This window comes from Lichenostomus cassidix, chromosome 8 (genome assembly GCF_008360975.1).
Source record: "Lichenostomus cassidix isolate B80296 chromosome 8, HeHo_3.0, whole genome shotgun sequence".
Classification (NCBI taxonomy): domain Eukaryota; kingdom Metazoa; phylum Chordata; class Aves; order Passeriformes; family Meliphagidae; genus Lichenostomus; species Lichenostomus cassidix.
Genome location: NC_139489.1, coordinates 24336927 through 24354726, shown reverse-complemented (window position 1 = coordinate 24354726; position 17800 = coordinate 24336927). Strand labels below are relative to the sequence as shown.

The 17800-nt window shown below is 49.6% G+C and overlaps 1 protein-coding gene across 1 annotated transcript in view; it reads left to right on the top strand.

The window, feature by feature from the left end:
- PRRX1 (paired related homeobox 1) overlaps window positions 1–5365 on the top strand; it is a 38246-nt gene extending 32881 nt beyond the window's left edge. The window contains exon 4 of the mRNA XM_085068491.1: window positions 1786–5365. Coding sequence (XP_084924617.1) covers window positions 1786–1924 — 139 coding nt within the window. The 3' untranslated portion in view covers window positions 1925–5365. The remainder of the gene's footprint in view (window positions 1–1785) is intronic.
- Window positions 5366–17800: the final 12435 nt, after the last annotated feature.

Sequence of the window (17800 nt, the reverse complement as noted above, 5' to 3'; positions counted from 1 at the left end):
TGCATGGCCAGGGCTGTTTTTACTCTTAGATCTGGGAAAAGCTTTCAATTCATGTGTTTATTCTCCAAATACATTCAGCCACAGGTCAACCAAAGCTATTTGCAGATCTGTGTCACATAGACAGCCAAGTAGATACTATTATTTTTTTGGAGTTGAAGTGTTTTTCTTAGGCATTTTTTAGCATAGGTTCCTAAGAAAACAAGACTGGCAGTCGCTCTGTCAGCCCACACTTCCCACTCCAGCAGCCTTTGACTCCACGGGCCATTGAAAACCTTACTTGAAAGAAGGATTTCAGGCCCCAGAAACATGATGCTCTTCTGTGTGTCATGAAAGCAGGCAGCTGAGTGGAGGAAGGAGACTTTCCTCTGCCTGAATGGGGTGGAGGGAGGGGGCAGAAGAGTGACTTCAACCTTTATTAGACCCTGGAGAGTCTCTGGAGCAACCCTCGAGCTATTCTGATGTTTGGAGACAGCCTTCTTGTGCACTGCTCCTGCTGGAATAACTTGCTAAAAGAGAGCACTTCTGGAGATTTTTTTGTTTAGCAGGGATTTCACTTGGCATCAGGAGGTGAAATCATCTTCCCCACACCTCTGGGGAGTGCACACTGTGTGGCATTTAAACTCTTGGGAGGTCAGAGATGCCACCACTGCTTTGGGGTGAGCAGGCACAGCTCCAGCCTGGATCTGTGCAGCAGGTGCCCATGTCCCTCCAGGGAGATTTCGTGTTGAAAAGGCTCTTCCAGTTGTGGAGATCAGCGCTGGAAGAATTTTTTTTAAAAAGACATTAAAAAGAAAAGAAAAAAACCCCAACAACCCATCTTGGTTTTTGAGCTGTGGATGGAGGAGAGCATTTCCCAGAGCCTCAGCTGTGAGCCACCCGGGCAGGCAGATGGAAAAGGTCAGCACCAGACCTGAGCTCTGCTTCCAGCAGAGCATTTGTGGTTTCCTCCTGAACACTCTGGGTTAAATGGGCACCTCTTTTTGTGTGTTGCTTTTCAACTGGTTTTGATCTGTAGACCCATGTATAGGAAATGCAGCAGGTCAAATACTTTGCTGGGTTTTGGGGAGTTGGGGGGGATGTTGTTGCTTTTCACAGAAACCCATGGGACACATGGATTAAAGAAGTTTCCTAGTGGTCTGGAAAGCAGATTTGCAGATTTTTTGGTAGGATAAGAAAGAAGTTGGAGATCTTTGTTCAGCCTCTGCTGTCAGAAGTGATGTTTTTCATGAATAAAGTCATGGTTTGAAGGGAGAAAAAGTGGTTTATGTTTTGGGTTTTTTCCTTCAGCCTTTAGGACATGCTCTTTATGATCAGCTGAAGTTTTGAGGGGAAAAAAATGTGGAAATTTTCATTCCAAAAGGCTGAAACCAGAAAAACATGACAATGGTTGAAACGGGTTTTTCCCAGAGTGTTTCTTTAATGTAACATGTGTTTCAGAAGTGACGTGATTTCACAGGCTGTAAAACCAGCAATTGGTCTCATCAAAAAGACATTGCTTCCAGTGGGAATACTTTTAAGGACAATGGTCTAACTGGCAGGCTGACCTCATTGTAAACCTTTCTGGGTTAGAAAATAGGAAGTGGAAATTTTCCTGTTGACTTCAACCAGCTTTGGCTCTGGGTGAGCGAAGTGCAGCGGAAAGATTTAGCGGGGTGTTAAAAAAAGGGGAGTGGTAACTCCCTGCTGACACCAGGAATGCATCCCACAGGTATGGAAAAACCAGGGTTTAGGCTCTTGTGGTGTGGAGGCCACGTCTGATGTGATGTTTCTCTTTCCACCCCTCAGTGCCATGGCCACCTACTCTGCCACGTGTACCAACGCCAGCCCGGCGCAGGGCATGAACATGGCCAACAGTATTGCCAACCTGAGACTGAAGGCAAAGGAATATAGTTTACAGAGGAATCAGGTGCCCACAGTCAATTAACGACTGCAGGCAGCTGCCTTGCAGAAGGAGAAAACACAGCAGCACCCGTCCTGCTTCGCAACTTGGCTGTGCTGAAAGAGAAAAGAAAAAAGAAAAAGAAAAAAAAACACAGAAAAGAAAAAAAAAGAAGAAAAAAAGCCAACCCTCACCCAGAACTGAACACGGAGAGCAAACCGAACCACATGTGAGTGCCAAGGTTCCTCCTTCCTTTTGGGATAATGCCACCATTTTTTATTTTCTTGTTATTGTCGGGTTTATTGCTTCTGCTCAATATACTACGAGCTTCTTCAGTAAAGGACAGTCTCACCCTTGTTGATTTCCAGTTTTTTTATGGAACTGCAAAAAGAAACCTCTGCCAATCTCAGCCCACGGACAAGTCCCACCAGCACCATGCTGAGATGCAAAGCTTGCTTCTCTCCCTGCTGCCCCAACTCACCCTAGAAGAAGAATTTGTTTGATCACCGCTTTCCATTATATCCACCTGACCCTCATCCCTCCAGTCCCTTGTGCCACAGAGGCAGCACATTCCTATTAGTCTGCAAGAAGCCCATGAATGCAACGAGATGGATCCATCCTGTCTGAGTTGCCTGGAAAACCTCCCTGGGCTCTGCAGAGCTCCATTGTTTAGTTGAGTATTCCTGGCACTGCTTCCTCGAAAAGCCAAAGAAGAGAGAAAAGCCAACGTGGGTGTGTGAGCAGGGGGAGTGTAGCAGGGGGATCTCTCTGTAGTGCCAAGAATAGGACTGTCAGGACACTCCTTTCTGTGCCTTACAGTTTGTGCCACAGGGAAAGGCGTTGTCCAGATGCATTTGTTTTATATATACTGTATATATTTATATATATAAGATAATACATGCAAGCTTGGTTGGTGTTTTTTATTAAACAAAATAAAATCCATTGAAAACGTTTAGGATGTTTGTGCTGCATCCAGGTTCCTGGAGCTGTGCATTGAAATTCCAGCCACAGCCTCTCTCACCCCTGTCAGAGCTCTTCCCTGCAGCTTTGGGTGGCTCTGGAAAAGGCAGATCATGTCCCCCTGTGAGAAACCCCAAAGTGGTGCTGGAGAGAACCACACTACTTTGTGGATTTTGCCCATGGGCAGCTTTACAGAATACCACAAGGATCTCCTCTCCAGTCAGACAGGTTCCTGTGGCTCTTGGAAACATGCAAGGACACCCCAGGGAAAGTCTCTGCAGCCCCTCTGAGCACAAGTGATGTCTCAGCAGGGAACATCCCACCAAAGATCCCATTCCCACAGCTCTCAGTAAGCCTTGTCCCATAACCTTAACCATTTTCCCTACCTGCTGTCCTCCCTCTGGGCTCTGGGGACATAATTAGGACCTAATTTATTTATCTCCATGAAGAGTAGAGGAGATGCAGCCTGGAAGGGATTTCTTCCACACAGGCACCAGCATTTCATGTTGCTGGTGATGCCTGCCTCTCACATTTGGGGGAGGAGGGAGTTTATTTATGCCAAATAGCACTTGTGTCCAAATTGAGATGGACTTGGCCATGGAATAGTCCCACTGAAGGCAGCAGAGCTACTGTGGGACTCTGCTGGTCCAGGCTGGATCATAGGGGAAGGAGAATGAAGTTCAGTCATGAGAGATACTTCTGCTAGAGTGGCTCAGGTCTCCATCATGGTGTTTGCTGCAGACACACTGGGCGTATGTAGATGCTGACAGTGGGCTTTGACAGTCTAAAACAGCATGTTGCAGGAAATGAGAAATAAATCTCTTTAAGGTGTAGGTGAAAATTAAACTGGCAGAGGATGAATGGAAATCCAGCCAAAATATTTGGGCTAGCACTAGGTAAAAAGCCCCAAATCCAAACTGGAGTAAGTTGTGCCTGTGATTGTATGCATTGATGCTGGATTTCTTTTTCCTTCCTGTGTGGGTGTTTTTGAGGTTAAAAAAACCATAATTGTGATCAGGACAAAAAGCTGAAAGTCACAGGCAGAACACCAGGTAAAGGGAGGCTGGGCACACTGTGTTTTAAGAAATCCATTATGTTCTACTCAATCATGTTTTTTGGCCTTCTGCAGTCTGGAGAACCTAACATGTAAATCAGAATATTTCTATCATGATTGGTGTGGGTCAAGCTCCTAGACCCAAGTGATCCTGTTGGAAATCTCAGCCTGCACTTAGAAACTCCCTCCTGCTTCCTGTGCCTACACAAGCAGACAAACCATTGGAGAACGTGGTCACAAAGGACCCAGTGCCATGTGACATTAAAGGTTGAACTGGTTGTTGAGTACATTAAGCTGATGCTCTCCACTCCCCTTGCCTTGCTGCCCTCCTCCACAATCCACCAACATCCCAGCAGTGACAGCAACCTGGATGAGCTCCCCTGTGGTGGCCTGAGCTCTCACCCTGGAGTTTCAGCTCTTCCCTTCACTGTCTTGCTAGCCTGTGGCTTTCACCCAGTCTTTCACCTTTTTTGCAGTAGAAACACCACTCTGAGCAGCTTTATTTTGTTGTCTGTGTAGGGACACCTCTTTCTGAGGTTAGCAAGGAGGCAGTTCAGGGAGCATGGAGCTCCTGGTGCCCTGTTACCCATCTGTGGACCAAGATCTCCATCCCCACGCTGTGAGGAGCTCATATTAACACCTGTAAAATCCCTTTTTCAGCCTCGTCACTGTTTGTGGGAGGATCTGAATTGTCTGGCACAGGGCTGCTCCTGCAGGGAGGCTGTGGAAGCTTCTGCACTTCCAATTTGAGTTGGGTCTTGCCTTGGGCTGGGCTGCTTGGTCAGGGCTGCTGTCAGTTCAGATGAGACCTTTTCATCCCCTTTGAGCTGGGTGATGGGGGACCCAATATTGCTTTGTTTACATGGATTTACTAAACAGAGTCCAGCTGGATGAACAGACAGCTTTTGGTGTTTGTTTCTTAATTGCTGGCAACCTCAGCCAACAGGCAGTGTTTTGCTGTCAATCAAGCCAAAGCGGAATTTTATGGTTATGTATGTTTAATCTGTATTTTATTAAACCATGTAAATATATGTGCAAATGATAAGGGCCTTATCCTCAAAGCATGGAGTTCTCCAGGGTTTCAGTAGATTTGCAGCTGTAGTGCTAGGAAGTTGCCATGGTTACCATGGTTGTCACTAAGGTTGGGTACCATTCAGGGGAGAAAATGTGTCTTGAGGCACATTCCTCTCGCCTGCTCTGTACAAACACTATTTTCTCAGGCTCCCCCTTTCTCAACACAGAAGTAGGTGACTGCTTTCCTCAAAGTGGGAATTGTGAGCATGACAGGGATGGATGATTGACGAGGCTGCCGGAGCTTGACGCGTGAAGCCACGGGATTTCCAGATGGAAGTGTATCCTGTAAATTATCTCTTGCTTTGTGATGTAAAATGTACAGTGTTTGCACTAGAATAGAAATGATCCTTTTCAATAAAAGGGGGAAGAGACTCCCCAGTCCTTTCTGTAAGCTGCCACATCTGTGTCATGTGTTGCTGCCCTGAGGTGTCCTACGGTGTTGGCTGGGGCTGGGAACTCTCTGGAGCCTTGTAGGAAGGGACAAGGGGACTGGAGCCAGTGGGGCTGGGCTTGGGGTCTGCAGCAAAGTAAGGCAGGAAACACCTACAAAGGCTTCTCCTAGAAGAGATGGATTTCAGGAAGACTCAAGGCACACCCCTGGCTTTGTCCCCAGCACCCTGCACCCCACCAGGCTGGTGAGACACCAGGTGGGGCTGAACGTGGGGCAGAAGGGGAGCAGAGGGGTCTCCCTTCAGAGAAGGGAGGTGAGGGAGGGATGGACATCCCTGTGTGGGTGCTGGGAGTGGGTGACCAGCAGGGAAGCAGGGGTTGAGTGCTACCACCTGTGCAGGAGTGAGCAGAGCTGGGCTCAGCAGGGAGATCCCTCCGTTGCCAAGTGAGGCAGGTGGTCAGAAGGAGCCCAGAGGGTCATCAGGGCTAATTACTGCAGGTTATTAAGGCAAGGGTGGGAGCAGTGCTGTTGGGTTGGGTTGGGTTTGTCTCCTGAAGATACGAAGCTGGAGTTGGTGAGTTGTGCTTCAGCACTTGGGTCTCTGCTGGGAGCTGCAGTAGGGTGGGGGGCTGGGGCTGGTGGGCTTCTGCAACTTCCCTTCTTGGTCACTAAATGATTAATTCAGATTTGAGCCAGTTGTTGGGAATCTGGAGTGTGTCTGGGTTGGCCTCCTATTCCCCTGCTGCTCTGCCTTCTGCCCCTCCATGGGCAGTTAAATTTCAGCAGGACAGTCCCCTGAGAGACCCTGCTATGGGGAGATGGGTATCTATCTCTGCAAGGTCCCCAGCAGTCAGCCAAGCTTGCATTCCTTGCTAGGCTGATTGTTCACCCCTCTGAAGCTGAAATAATAATAATATCACCCTCTTGCTTGTTATTTCTTGGTTGCCAAAAGAGGTAAGCTTGTAAATAGCATCACTTCCAAGTTGATTTTAAGCCTGGAGTGGTTTGGAGCAAGTTGAAATAAGGCTTGGATGTCCATCCAGACCTGCAGCCAGCTCCTCTGAGCTCTGTTTGGGCAGCTGTCCATCTCCTGGCCTGGCACTGCTGTGCTGTGACTCCACCTGAAGGCTCCAGCTCTCAGCTTGGCTTGGATTTCCCAGCAGTATCACTAAAAGCTATGGCAGAAGCAGCATGTGCAGCCTCCCCTCACCCAGGCATCCTCTGCAGGTATCCCCTGAACATCAGTTGCACACATGAAGTGTTCCCACCATGGGAGCAAACACCTTGGGCTTCTGCTTTGTAGGAAAGTCACATCTGCTCACCACTCAGTGACACAAAAGCCCCTGGATGTCTCCATGCCCAAGGGTTTGCCCACAGGGGCTTTACTGCTCACTCTTCCCCTTTCTGACCCTCCACTGAGATCCCAGGTGAGCAGGAGCTTGGCTGGAGATGCCCAGCAGCTTGGCTGGACTCTGCAGCCTGGATTTGGGACTTAGCACTGCTCCTTCTTGTCCTTTGCAGCTTCCCCACCAGTTTTTTTGCCTGTTCCTCAGCTGCCTAGAACATCTCTTACTTTGTCATCTTCTCATCTCACCAATGCCTTTCAGCCAGCTGTGGCTTGAGTGGGTTATTCTGTGTGATCAGCAGATGTGATGAAATCACATAAAGCAGCAAAATTCAGCAGAACAGGAGTGGGGAAACCCCAGCTCCTTACACAAGCCAGGGGGACCTGTGTCTCCTACCAGCAGATGTTTAGCATATGCACTGTGCACTCAGAGGTGTTCAGAAACTCAGTCTTACCCCCCAAAAAAAGGCTCTGGGAGGGAAGGCAGGCAGGCCAGCAGTAACTTTTGGGGGCTGGAGAGGACCATGTGCTGTGTCCTCTGCCTGATGGCTGCTGTGGGGCAGGAGGGCATCTCTGGGGCTGCTGGCATCAGAGTGCCCTGGATGGGGGAGCTCTGGCAAGGTTGTGACATCATCCAATCCAGGTGTTGATTTTGAAAGGACATTTAAACCAAAGGGAGTGTCCTCTTGCACAGTGGGGCTGGGTTGTGCCTTGTCCTCCCCTGAGTGCTGGGATGAGACCCCAAGCTCTCCAGCTGGGAGGATAAAGCTCAAGTGACTTTGGTGGGGCAGAGGGATTGACATCTCCATGTCATGGCAGGGAAAGGTGCTGTGGGAGTTAACAGCAGGCTGAAGGATGACAAATGGCAACCAGCACCTCATAATGTCTCATCCTTTATTTTAATTACTTTAAGGTTGGAGTTTTACTCTTTCCAGTGTTTTAGCCAAATTTTGCTCCCTGCCTAGCTGCAGTCCCTCAGCAGGCTCGGACAGACACTGCTTTCCTTTGCTTCCTGCCTCTGCCAGATGTTGTCTCACAGCTGCTATTTCCCAGCCCAGAGGTGGTTTCAGAGCAAGGCCAGGTGGAGCCCTCCTTCAAATGGGAGGTGCTAAAATTAGCCAGGCTTTAATTCCATCTTGGGACACCACAAAGCACCACATTTCAGTGGCCAGGCAGTGGGGTCAGCCCCACTTGCCCAAAAAGCTGCTGTGTGAAGGACATGAGTGCTCCTCCATGGGCACCCCAAGGAGGTGGTGAGCTTTCCTTGAGGTGAGAATGGGATGTGGGGGGATATCAATCCCCAGGGGAGGAGCTCAGGTGAGAGCTGTCCTTCCTGGGAAGTGCTGCTGGGCACGGATGGACCAAGTCCATCCATCCCACACTGGAAGGAGGTGACTCCCACAGTTCCTCAGAGGGGTGGGACAGCAGCACCTCCCCAGCCTGGCTGCAGGACAAAGATCTTCTGGACCATGTAAAGTCCTTATCTAAGAGGCAAGTACAGCTCTCCAGGCTGGCAGAAGATTTGTTGCTGTGGCTGGAGGCTGTATCTAAAAGCTGGTTGAAAAATGGAGTTTCTTTTCCTGTGGCAGCTTCCAAGATTTACATATTTGACTTTGTCCCAAATCGGGCCGAGGAGTGGAAATCTCTAAAAATACTGCAAGGGAAATGCAAATATGCTCAGGCATGGCAGGAGAGCTGACACGATAGATTTTCCAGCCTTGCTGAAGTGGAACATGTTGAGCTTTTGGAAAACACACTCCAGGAAAACTGTTGCATTTCAGCAGTGTCTTTGTGCCCCAAGTGAAGTGTCCAAGGAGGATGTTCCACATCCTGAGGCCAGTTCTAGGTGCACAGCAAGTGAGGCCAGGGGATGGATCTTGCCCATCAGCTTTTCAGTGTTGTGTGCTCAGACAGAACAGCTTTGCAAATTCGAGGACAGCAATTCATCTGCCTGCTCCACGCCCATCACCCAGCTCCTTTAAGGCCATGATGACCTCATCATCACAGTGATGTCCAGATTGAGAACTGGCACAGGAAGAGCAGAAACCCAGAAGAATGAGCTGCTCAAAAGCACAGGAACCCGGGCTGGGAGACATGGGGATGTGCTAACTGCTTATTTTGGCAATGTGTGACACATTTTTTTTTTTTTTCTCCCCCTTTGCAAACCATTTGTCAAGGTGAGGTTTCACTGATGGAATGCAAACATCCAAGAGGATTTCAGAGGTAAATGGGAGAATCTTTCCAATGCACTGGCTTGCCTGTCCCATGAGGCCAGAGGTGAAGGTCCTGATGCAGCACTGATGCATCTCCTACACCATGGGGTGGCTTCTCCCTCCTCAGGCAGCAGCTGTGCCCAACCTCACTTTACCAAGGACAGCTTGCTGGCCAAACGTGGCATCTTGGAGTAATAAGTAGTAATAATCTGTCTTTGATTTCACCTCCCTTTTGTTGGTGATGAATGGCTTCCATCGCAGCGTGGGGAGGAGAAGCAGCTGCTGGCAGGGGGCAGGGTGGCTTCTCTAGGGTTTATTGTTTTAATCATGGCCCCAGTGAAAGTGACAGCCTGAAGACAAAATATCTGCTGAAAGGAAATCATAATTCTGGGTGACTCCACTTAGCTCCACGCCTATTAAGAACTTATTTTTGTTGGATGCTGAGGAACGTGATTTCAACCAACTATGCAGTAAATGCCACTTCTGTCTGTGGTAATGCTGTTGGGTTTGCAGTGTCTCCAGTGCCCTTGTTGGGACTTCTTAGACCTACCTGGAGCCTTCTCTTGGAGCCTCTCCAGCCTTGCCAGGTATGGCTTTTTGGGTAGATCTGGAATGGAAGCCACAACACTGAATGGGGCTTTGGAATCCCAAAGGAGACAAGGTGGAGAAAATGGTGGGCATGAGGTCTGCTCCCTGTTCCTGGGGGAGGACCCTCCCAGGGGGGCAGATGGATGCCAACAAATGGGAAGGATGGCACTGGGTGACACCTGGGCAACTTGCACCCTCCTGGTGACCATCCTCCCTGGACACCTCTTTCCAAGCTCTCATGTTCCTCTCAGGATGTCTAGGTGCTGAGCACAACAAAACCCTGCTCTTCCCCCGCTGCTGGCCCAGAGCCAGCAGCAAAATGTGTATTTTGGGGTACACAGAGTGTCCTGGTGTTGATGGTTTCGGTGTTGGGTGCTGTGAAGCTGTAGATGGATGGACAGCAAAGCAGCTGGTCTGCAGTGGGCATGGCAATCCCACTGCCCACCACCAGACTGACTCCTGCACATCCTCTCCCCGTGGCACAGATGGAGTTAAACATCCTACGGTGTTGCAGTGTGTTTCAACTGGAGCATCTTGTATCCAAGCACCAGGAATATGGGGGAGAGCAGTTAAAAATAGCATCTTCCAATGCTCCTGAAAAAAGCAATGTGCTCTGCTGGCTGCAGCTGCTGTTATGAAACAAAACATTTCCCATCAACAGTTATTAGCCTTGGAGCCCAGGCTGTGATGCTGTTTATTGCAATAAGAGTGGTTATAAAGAATGGAACAGCATTGGAATAGAAAAATCAGCAAAGTTATTACTTTCCTAATTAAAAAACCCACATCATAGGCCACTAATGGTGGTAGGAAGTTTGCTCTCCTTCCCTGGATGGGAACCCTGGCACAGCCTTCACACTGTGGTCAATTTTCAGCCCCTGATGTCCCAGTGCAGGGGACTGAGGTGGCACAGGGAGGGTGTGGATAGCCCTGCACAGCCTGAGGGAGCTGATGGTGCAGAGGTGAGTCCCTCAGAACAGCTCTCCCTTCCAGAGGTGGCATTGCTGGATGTGTGAAACCTAAAGTGAATTTTGTTGCATGCACTGGCTTTATTGAAACTAACAGGGAGAAGATGCTGAACAATAATGCTGCTTTCTCTCCATGTTTTTTGTTCGTCTTTCCTAGTTAAAAAAAAGTAAACCCAAACCAAAACAAAAAAAAACTGGAGGGAATTGTTAAGAGAAGAAAAAAATAGTATTTTCCTGGCCAAAAAACACACTGAACAAACGCACCCAAAACCTTTCAAGATAAGACTGAGCATGTAGAAACTCCCTTCAAAACTCTTACACACTCAAATGTTAGTATTTCAATGAATTCTAGCAGTCATAGTTTATTTGATGCTGAGTGGTGCTGCATGTGCTTGTTTTTCCTGGGACACTGTCAAGGTCTGGGCCACGAAAAAAGCAAAGCTTGAAGATGCTGGTATGCTGGCCAGGATGGCAGCAGGGTTGTCCATGTCTTGTGATGAATGAGTAACACAGAAACACACCCTTGGTTATGAATGGCAATTCCCATGAAAACCATGAGCTGGATGGAGCCAGGTGTCCATGTGGAGTGTGTCACTTGGGATATCCCAGGGGATAGCTGCTCCTGCTGCTGCCAGAGCCTGCTTGGAGCAGCTGATCCAAGAACTGGGCAGCAGGGAGGGAGATTTTTAACTTTTTGATACCCTTTCCCATTTTTTTGGTCATTCATAGGAGGTGTTGGTTGCTCTATTCCATCTCTCCTCATCTCAGGAATATCTGTATCCATCCTGATGTGGTATGGATGCATCCAATCCCACAGCAGGGACTTTCCCTCCCAGCTGAGCTCTGACATCTGAGTATCTGGACAATTCTGCAACTAGTAAATGCTACTCTCAAGCCCAAGGGTTGTTGAACAGAGCAGCCAGAGCAAGTCCTGGTCTCCTCTTCATGAGGCTGAATCAGTCATTGTGCCACTTCCCTCTAGGACAACCTGTCTGTTGTTTGCACAAATAAGGACCAAACTCATCCTGATAACTGCCAGGAGTGAGACATCTAAAGCTAATTTGGTTCTCATCAAAGCTGCCCTGTTTAACTCAGTCACTGTGAGAGCTGGAAAGCAAAGGTGATGTAGCTCCCAGCACTGATCCTTCAGGTCAGCAGTTCCAATGCTCTGCTCTGGAACCTTGTTTCTCCCTCCAGCACCTGCTTCTTGCAAAATCAATCAATTTAATACAGTTATTTTAATCACATGGATCTTGCTGGTGATTTATGGCTAGGCTGAGACCCAGGAGGGAACAATTTCAACCCAAAGAGATTTGTCTTAGGAAGGGCATTTTCTGTTGGAGCTTAAAGAAAAGCAATCCAGAGCTTTCCCAGCAGAAAGAATGTTTTCCTGAACTTGCTGGACATGAGGATTTGTTCCTATCCAGCATCCCCTGGGAAAGCCCAGACAGAGGGGACCTGTCAGACCAGGACTGCCCTGAAAAGCCACCTGCAACACTGAATTTATGTTTGTTTGTGATGCAGCTTGTCCCAAACTCTCACAGTTTGAACGTAAATGGCAGAGTTGGGAATGTTTGGAGTGCTTTTGGGATATATGGTCCTTCTCCACTTCTTGGATGTCCTGTTTCCCCACTGCTACTTCCTGGGTTTCATTCCTGCTCCAGTCATCCTGCTGCACTTCCAGCTCTCACTGCTAGCTGGTTGGGACTCTTTGCAAGGAAGCATCACAGTGACAACTGGCACTTCCCAGAGAGTGCACAAGGTGGGTGATGGGGATGGGCTCTCTCCCCTTCCCTGCCTGTCACAGAGCAGGGAGGAGGGAAGCACATTCCAAAATGCTTTCCATCACCAGGCAGCTCCCTTAGTCCTCGAGTTTAGTTTTATTAATGAAAAACATTAGCAGGCCAATATGTCAGCAGGTTACAGTACTCCAGGACTCAGCCTCTCCAAGGGATTGTCCTGGAGCAGGAGGATGCAGTGATCTCTGTGTCCCTGATGGTACCTCCTGTAACCCTGCCTCTGGCAGGCCCTATAAATCCCTCTCTGATTGCTGATGGGACATAAATCTACCCCAAACCGTGATACTTACCAAACATTACTGCATTATTGAGCCATAAATCCCCCATCAGCTTAGGGAAATGTCTGTGCCTATCGAGCTAAACAAGTCAAGACAGCTACTTAACTACTCCCAAGCATCAGCCTATTAAGATGCAGGCAAGGAGCAGCCCAGAGATAGTTCCTCAGCAGTCATTTATCACACTTGTACAGGTCATAAACAGGTCCATGGCTTTTGGCTGTGCCTTTTAATTTCCAGAAATGGAGACATGGCCGGGAAAAGCAGATACAGGAGCATCTGTTCAGGTGCAGGGGGAGGAGCTGGGGCCTCAGCCTAATTGCTGCAGAAAGGACCATTTTTCTGCTGCAGGCAGGTGGTGCTATGGCATTTGCAGCTTTCACTGCTCAGGGGAGAGAGAGCTTCCCAGGAGGGGAGTAAAGATACACGTGCTTGGGAAGGGGATGGGACTGTGAGAAACCAGCAGCTCCAAAAAGCCAGAGAAGTGCAAGATGAAGAGCCATGTACTGATACGGTGAAGTAAGAAATTATGGAGCTTTTTGACAGCCTGGGTAGGAAAAAAAAAAGAAATAAAAGCCTTCTGTGCCAATATTTTACCATCCCGGGCTGCAAACGAATCCTTGTCTTGAGCTGGAAGAGCCATGAATCCACTCACAGAGCCCAGGGCAAGGATTTACAGCATCTCCTTCCTGCTACCCTCTCCTCACCAGCTGCAGCATGGTGCATTTCTCCCTCATCTTGGGAGTCTCCCTTGCTTCTCACATTTGCTTTTTCTTGCAGTGGAGGATGTTTTTTCTCCCCGCTGAAGCACAGGAGACAGTGTTATTCTGCATCAGCCTTTTGACCCACCAGAGTCCTGGGTGCTGTGGTGGGGACTCCTGGGAGCTGATCCTTCTGCAGGCCCTGGAAGCTGAGCAAGGGCTGCAGAGCCTGTTAGTGCAACAATGCAGGGAGATTTCCCTCCAGGAAAATGAATCAAAGCCGTCGCCAGCTGGGACAACCCTGTTGCGTTGTGTTTGCTTGGGGTCAGGAGGGGGGAAGATTTCAACCCCTGTCCCCTGCAGGACACCAAGCCCCACAATTTGGCTGCCCCAGCAGCTGTGTCTGTGTGTGACAGTGAGAAATGTCAGCAGGGTTGCTCTGCAGGGTTTGGGTGAGCATCGCAGGGAGAGCGCCTGAGTCAGCACCCAGTGCTGGGACTGTGCCCGGGGTTGTGTAAGCTCTGAGCCTCCAACAGCAGCCCAGCCAGGCTGGAAATCTCCCAAGCAGCTCTCCCAAGGATGCTGATCTTTCCAGAGTAAGCTGGAGCTGGAAATAGAGGGAGAATGAAGTCACCTGCCTGTCAGTGCTACAGGGACTTGGATGGAGCAACCTCCAGGGCAGGGACAAGGAGATGCTGTCTCTGGAAAGTCTCCAGGGATGGATTCAGGACAATTACCCACTCAGGATATCTCAGGGGAGAAAGCAGCACCCTATTAGGTGTCAGCCTATCCTATCCCATAATTTCAAAGTGAACACTCACACATGTAAGCCATCAAACCCAATAAATGCTTCTCTTTCATCTCCAGAGGTGCTGTGCTTCTCTCAAAAAACATTTGCAACATTATTGGAAGATCTCAAGAGGCCAGCCCATCAGTTAACCTGCTCAATGCATGTCCAAAATAGGCAGGGCCAGGTAATCAAAACATTTTGTGAGCTCAGTTGGTGCATGCAGCCACTCTCAATTCTTGAAAGTGAAAAAGGACTTATTTTCCACCATTAAAAATAAACACAAGGACTGCTGATTATTTAATTTGCTCATGAGGTCCTATCCATTGCCTCATATCGTCCTCTAATGGCACTTTAAAGATTCTGGTATAAAATTGAAACTTCTTGCCAGTGCCCCAAGGGCTCTGGGCTACTGATTTCAAAAGGAAGTTTCCCTTGGGAGACAAGGTCCCTTTGAGACAACCTGGTCAAAAACCCATTGGTTTTGAAAGCAGAAGTTGGGTGTGTGCAACAGGCTGTCCAACAGCAGTCAGAAAACCACTCCCCAAGCCTGGACTATGTGTTAAAAGGAGACTCACCTTGCACTGCCCCTTGCTCAGAGCAGACCCACAGTGCCACCATCCCAGGCTGCACCTTGTGCTTAGTGCCCAACCTGTTTACATCCTCTGGGCATGAGCTCTTGTGCTCTGCCTGGCAAAACCCCCTGACAGTGCTACCAGCTGGGTGGTCTATACCCAAAATCTGAGCATTGCACCCAGGCCTGAGCTGCTCTGTGGGGCTGGAGGAGAGGCACAGCTGTCCCACTGAGCAGGATCGAGCACTAGGTCCAGACCTGTCATCCCAATCAAAGGAAAAGCCCAGCCTGGAGGATGTCATCAAATTAACAAACTGAGCAGTTCCTCCTCCAAAAATCTCTGCTGGCTTCCTCCCATCCAGCTGGGCCTCCCACCCTGTAGGCTTGACCCCTTTCCTCAGGGCTGGGGTTCAAGTGACCTACATCTAATTTCTCACCGCCTTCTGATGAGTGTTTGCATAATGCTTTTCTCCTTCCCAGATTTGGGGACCAGCCAGAGCTCAAATCCTTCTGCTCTTTGACATCTAATTTTGTTCTCCACAGGATATTTCCTGGAGGGCTCCTAGGAGTCTTGAGAGAGGCTGCCTGACCCTGCAGCAGGAGGAATTGGTGCTGGCAGGGGTGGTGGTGATGCTTTGCAGCCCCAGAAAGGGTTGGCCAGCACCACAATTGCCTCAGCCCTTGCCAGGGATAACACATGCCTTGGCTGATGCCTCACAGTGATGCAGAGAGAGCAGATCAGCTGTGGTCCAAGAGGGAAGGAGGGTGGGCAGGGGTGAGGCAGGACAGTGGCTCTCCTGCCCAGCTGTGTCCTCCTCTACCCTGCCAGTGGCTGACCCTCTGGGATTTGGTGCAGGATCGTGGGTCAGTGCCTGGATCTGGGATGCTCTGGGCTGTGCTGCCTGCTGGCATGGGCACAGGGCTGACCTGGAGCCCCTGGAAATGTCACCAGGGTCTCCATAAAAGATGCTGAATTACCTACAGACCTGATCGCGCTGTTGATAAATCCCCTTGGATTTTACAGGGAGTGGAATGCTGCTTGTGGAAAAGAGTCCTTTCCCAGCCTTCTGCCTATGCTGCTCTTTGCTTGATCTATGCATTTTCTCTCCCCATTTTTGCAGACATATGCCCTCCTAACTCTGCCCTCCTGTCCCTGCTGTCTGCCTCCTGGGTGACATTATTTTTGTGGGTCTCTGCAGCTGTGCTTCCCCTCTGAGCTCATAGCAGAAGGTGCATCTCCTGGTCCCTGCTTCCCAGGTGCTTTTAGCTCAACAGAGTGAAATCCCTATGTGTCCAGGCTTATTTGACCCAGTCTGGAGTGGTGTGGACTTTCCTCATTTCCCCAGTGATCTTGGAGGCTTTGCAGACCAGATGGAGCCCTCCTGTGCTGTGGGAAGCCTGCAGCTCTGGAGATGTGAAGCAGTTTGGGTCCCTTTTGGGTTATTTAGCCCACCCCTTCCAGCCTTTTCCCTGCCCTTCAGCTGCTCTGTGTGGCAGTGGAGCTGTGCTGTGCTCTGGGCCATGTGTTTGGAAACGCCTCTGGAGAGGAGCTGTCTTTTGGTGCCTCTGCTTGTTCCACATCTCTGCAGGCTCTTGATGCTTCTCTCACATCCAAGAGCCTGAGCTGGTGCCAGCAGCTCTGCCCTCTGACATGGAAGTGGCCAAACTCCGTTTTTGGTGTCCCTGGCTCCCTTTGATGTGCTGCCTGACTGCCCCAAGCCTACGCACCCCAAGCCATGCTATTCCCCGAGGTGCACCCCTCTTTCCCAACAGCCATGAGAAACATCCTCCTTGCGGTGTTTCCAAAAGGAAAAATATGTCCTTGGGTGCTGTAAATAGCACAGAGGGATGGTTTCTCATGATCCTGCTAGGGCCAGTGTTTCTGTTGCTTGAGCCTCATGAGCTCCCTGGGCAAATGTCAGCAGAGAGCCCAGAGAACCACAAGTTTCACACACCCCAGGCACATGTCCTGTCCCCAGGTTGGGAAAGGTGGGGAAGGAAAGTAGAGTAAACCCATCTTACCCTTTCTGGTCCCCTTTCTACAGAGCTCTACACCTGCAACCTGAGAAGGGCTCCCAGCAAGGGTCATGGAGCTGTGCCTCTCCTCCAAGTGTCCTCACCCTTGTGATTAGCTCCAGTTTCATTCATTTTCTGAAGGCACAGCCTGATCTGGGAAAGGCAGAGACACAGGGAGCCTGGGCTGCACTACTGTTGTGACAGTTCCAGTCCACCTGTGTGGCCACTGGCAGACCAGACCATTGTGAATTCACACCCATGAGCTCGTGCTGTGCAGAGACACAGCAGCAAATCAGGGTCAGAGGTACAGCTGGCCTGGCCAAGGAAAGCACAGGGACACCAATGGAGCCAGCAGTCCCTCTGCAGGAGGGTGTTCATCCCTTCCAAAGGCAGTGGCAATGTGCTGCCAGAGCACCCCAAGTGCATTTGTGACCAAACAGGTCCCTTGCAGTGTGTTCCCCACTTCTGAGGATGCCCTGTGCACTTCTAGGCTGGCACAAAGAAAATTGGCCAGGGGAAAAGGAGGGTATTTCCCACATGGAAATAGGGCTGTACATAGGGAACTCTGCTCCCAGCCTCCATGCTGCTATGAATCACTCTCTTGCCAGCCCTTGGGGGCAATGTGCCACCAGGGCCAGACCTGGCACATGGAAATTTCAGCCCTAAAGTCAAATATTATTTGGAAGCTAATGACAAACAAAATCTATTTTTGCAGTGGTCTTGTTTAAAATATTTCCCTTTAATCCCCTTGAAATAGCAGTAATTGAAAACGGTTCCCTGCCATGCCAGTGCATACTTCTTTAATTATATCCTGCACTGCCTGTTTCCAATGAAAGAGCTCTATCTGTTTGCACTTACCAGCCTTATGAAAACCAGGCTTGGGCCCAAGTCGGCAGGAGCCCAACATAAGAAACATTTCCCTTCAGAGGCATCATTTGAGCTAATTAACTTTAATCAGCCCAGAAACATCTCTTTGAGATTTCTTCCCCCACTTCCAAGCAGCCCCCAGGGTGATGGCGATGAGCCTTGACTTCCCAGAAATAGTGGGATGGGGTGATGCTGTCACCCAGGGGAACGTGGGGCTGTCCCACAGTTTATGGGGTGATGGATTCAGGTCTGGGAGTGGGACAGTGTCTCATCCCACTTCTCCCACCTTGGCACAAGTCCAGGGACAGCAGC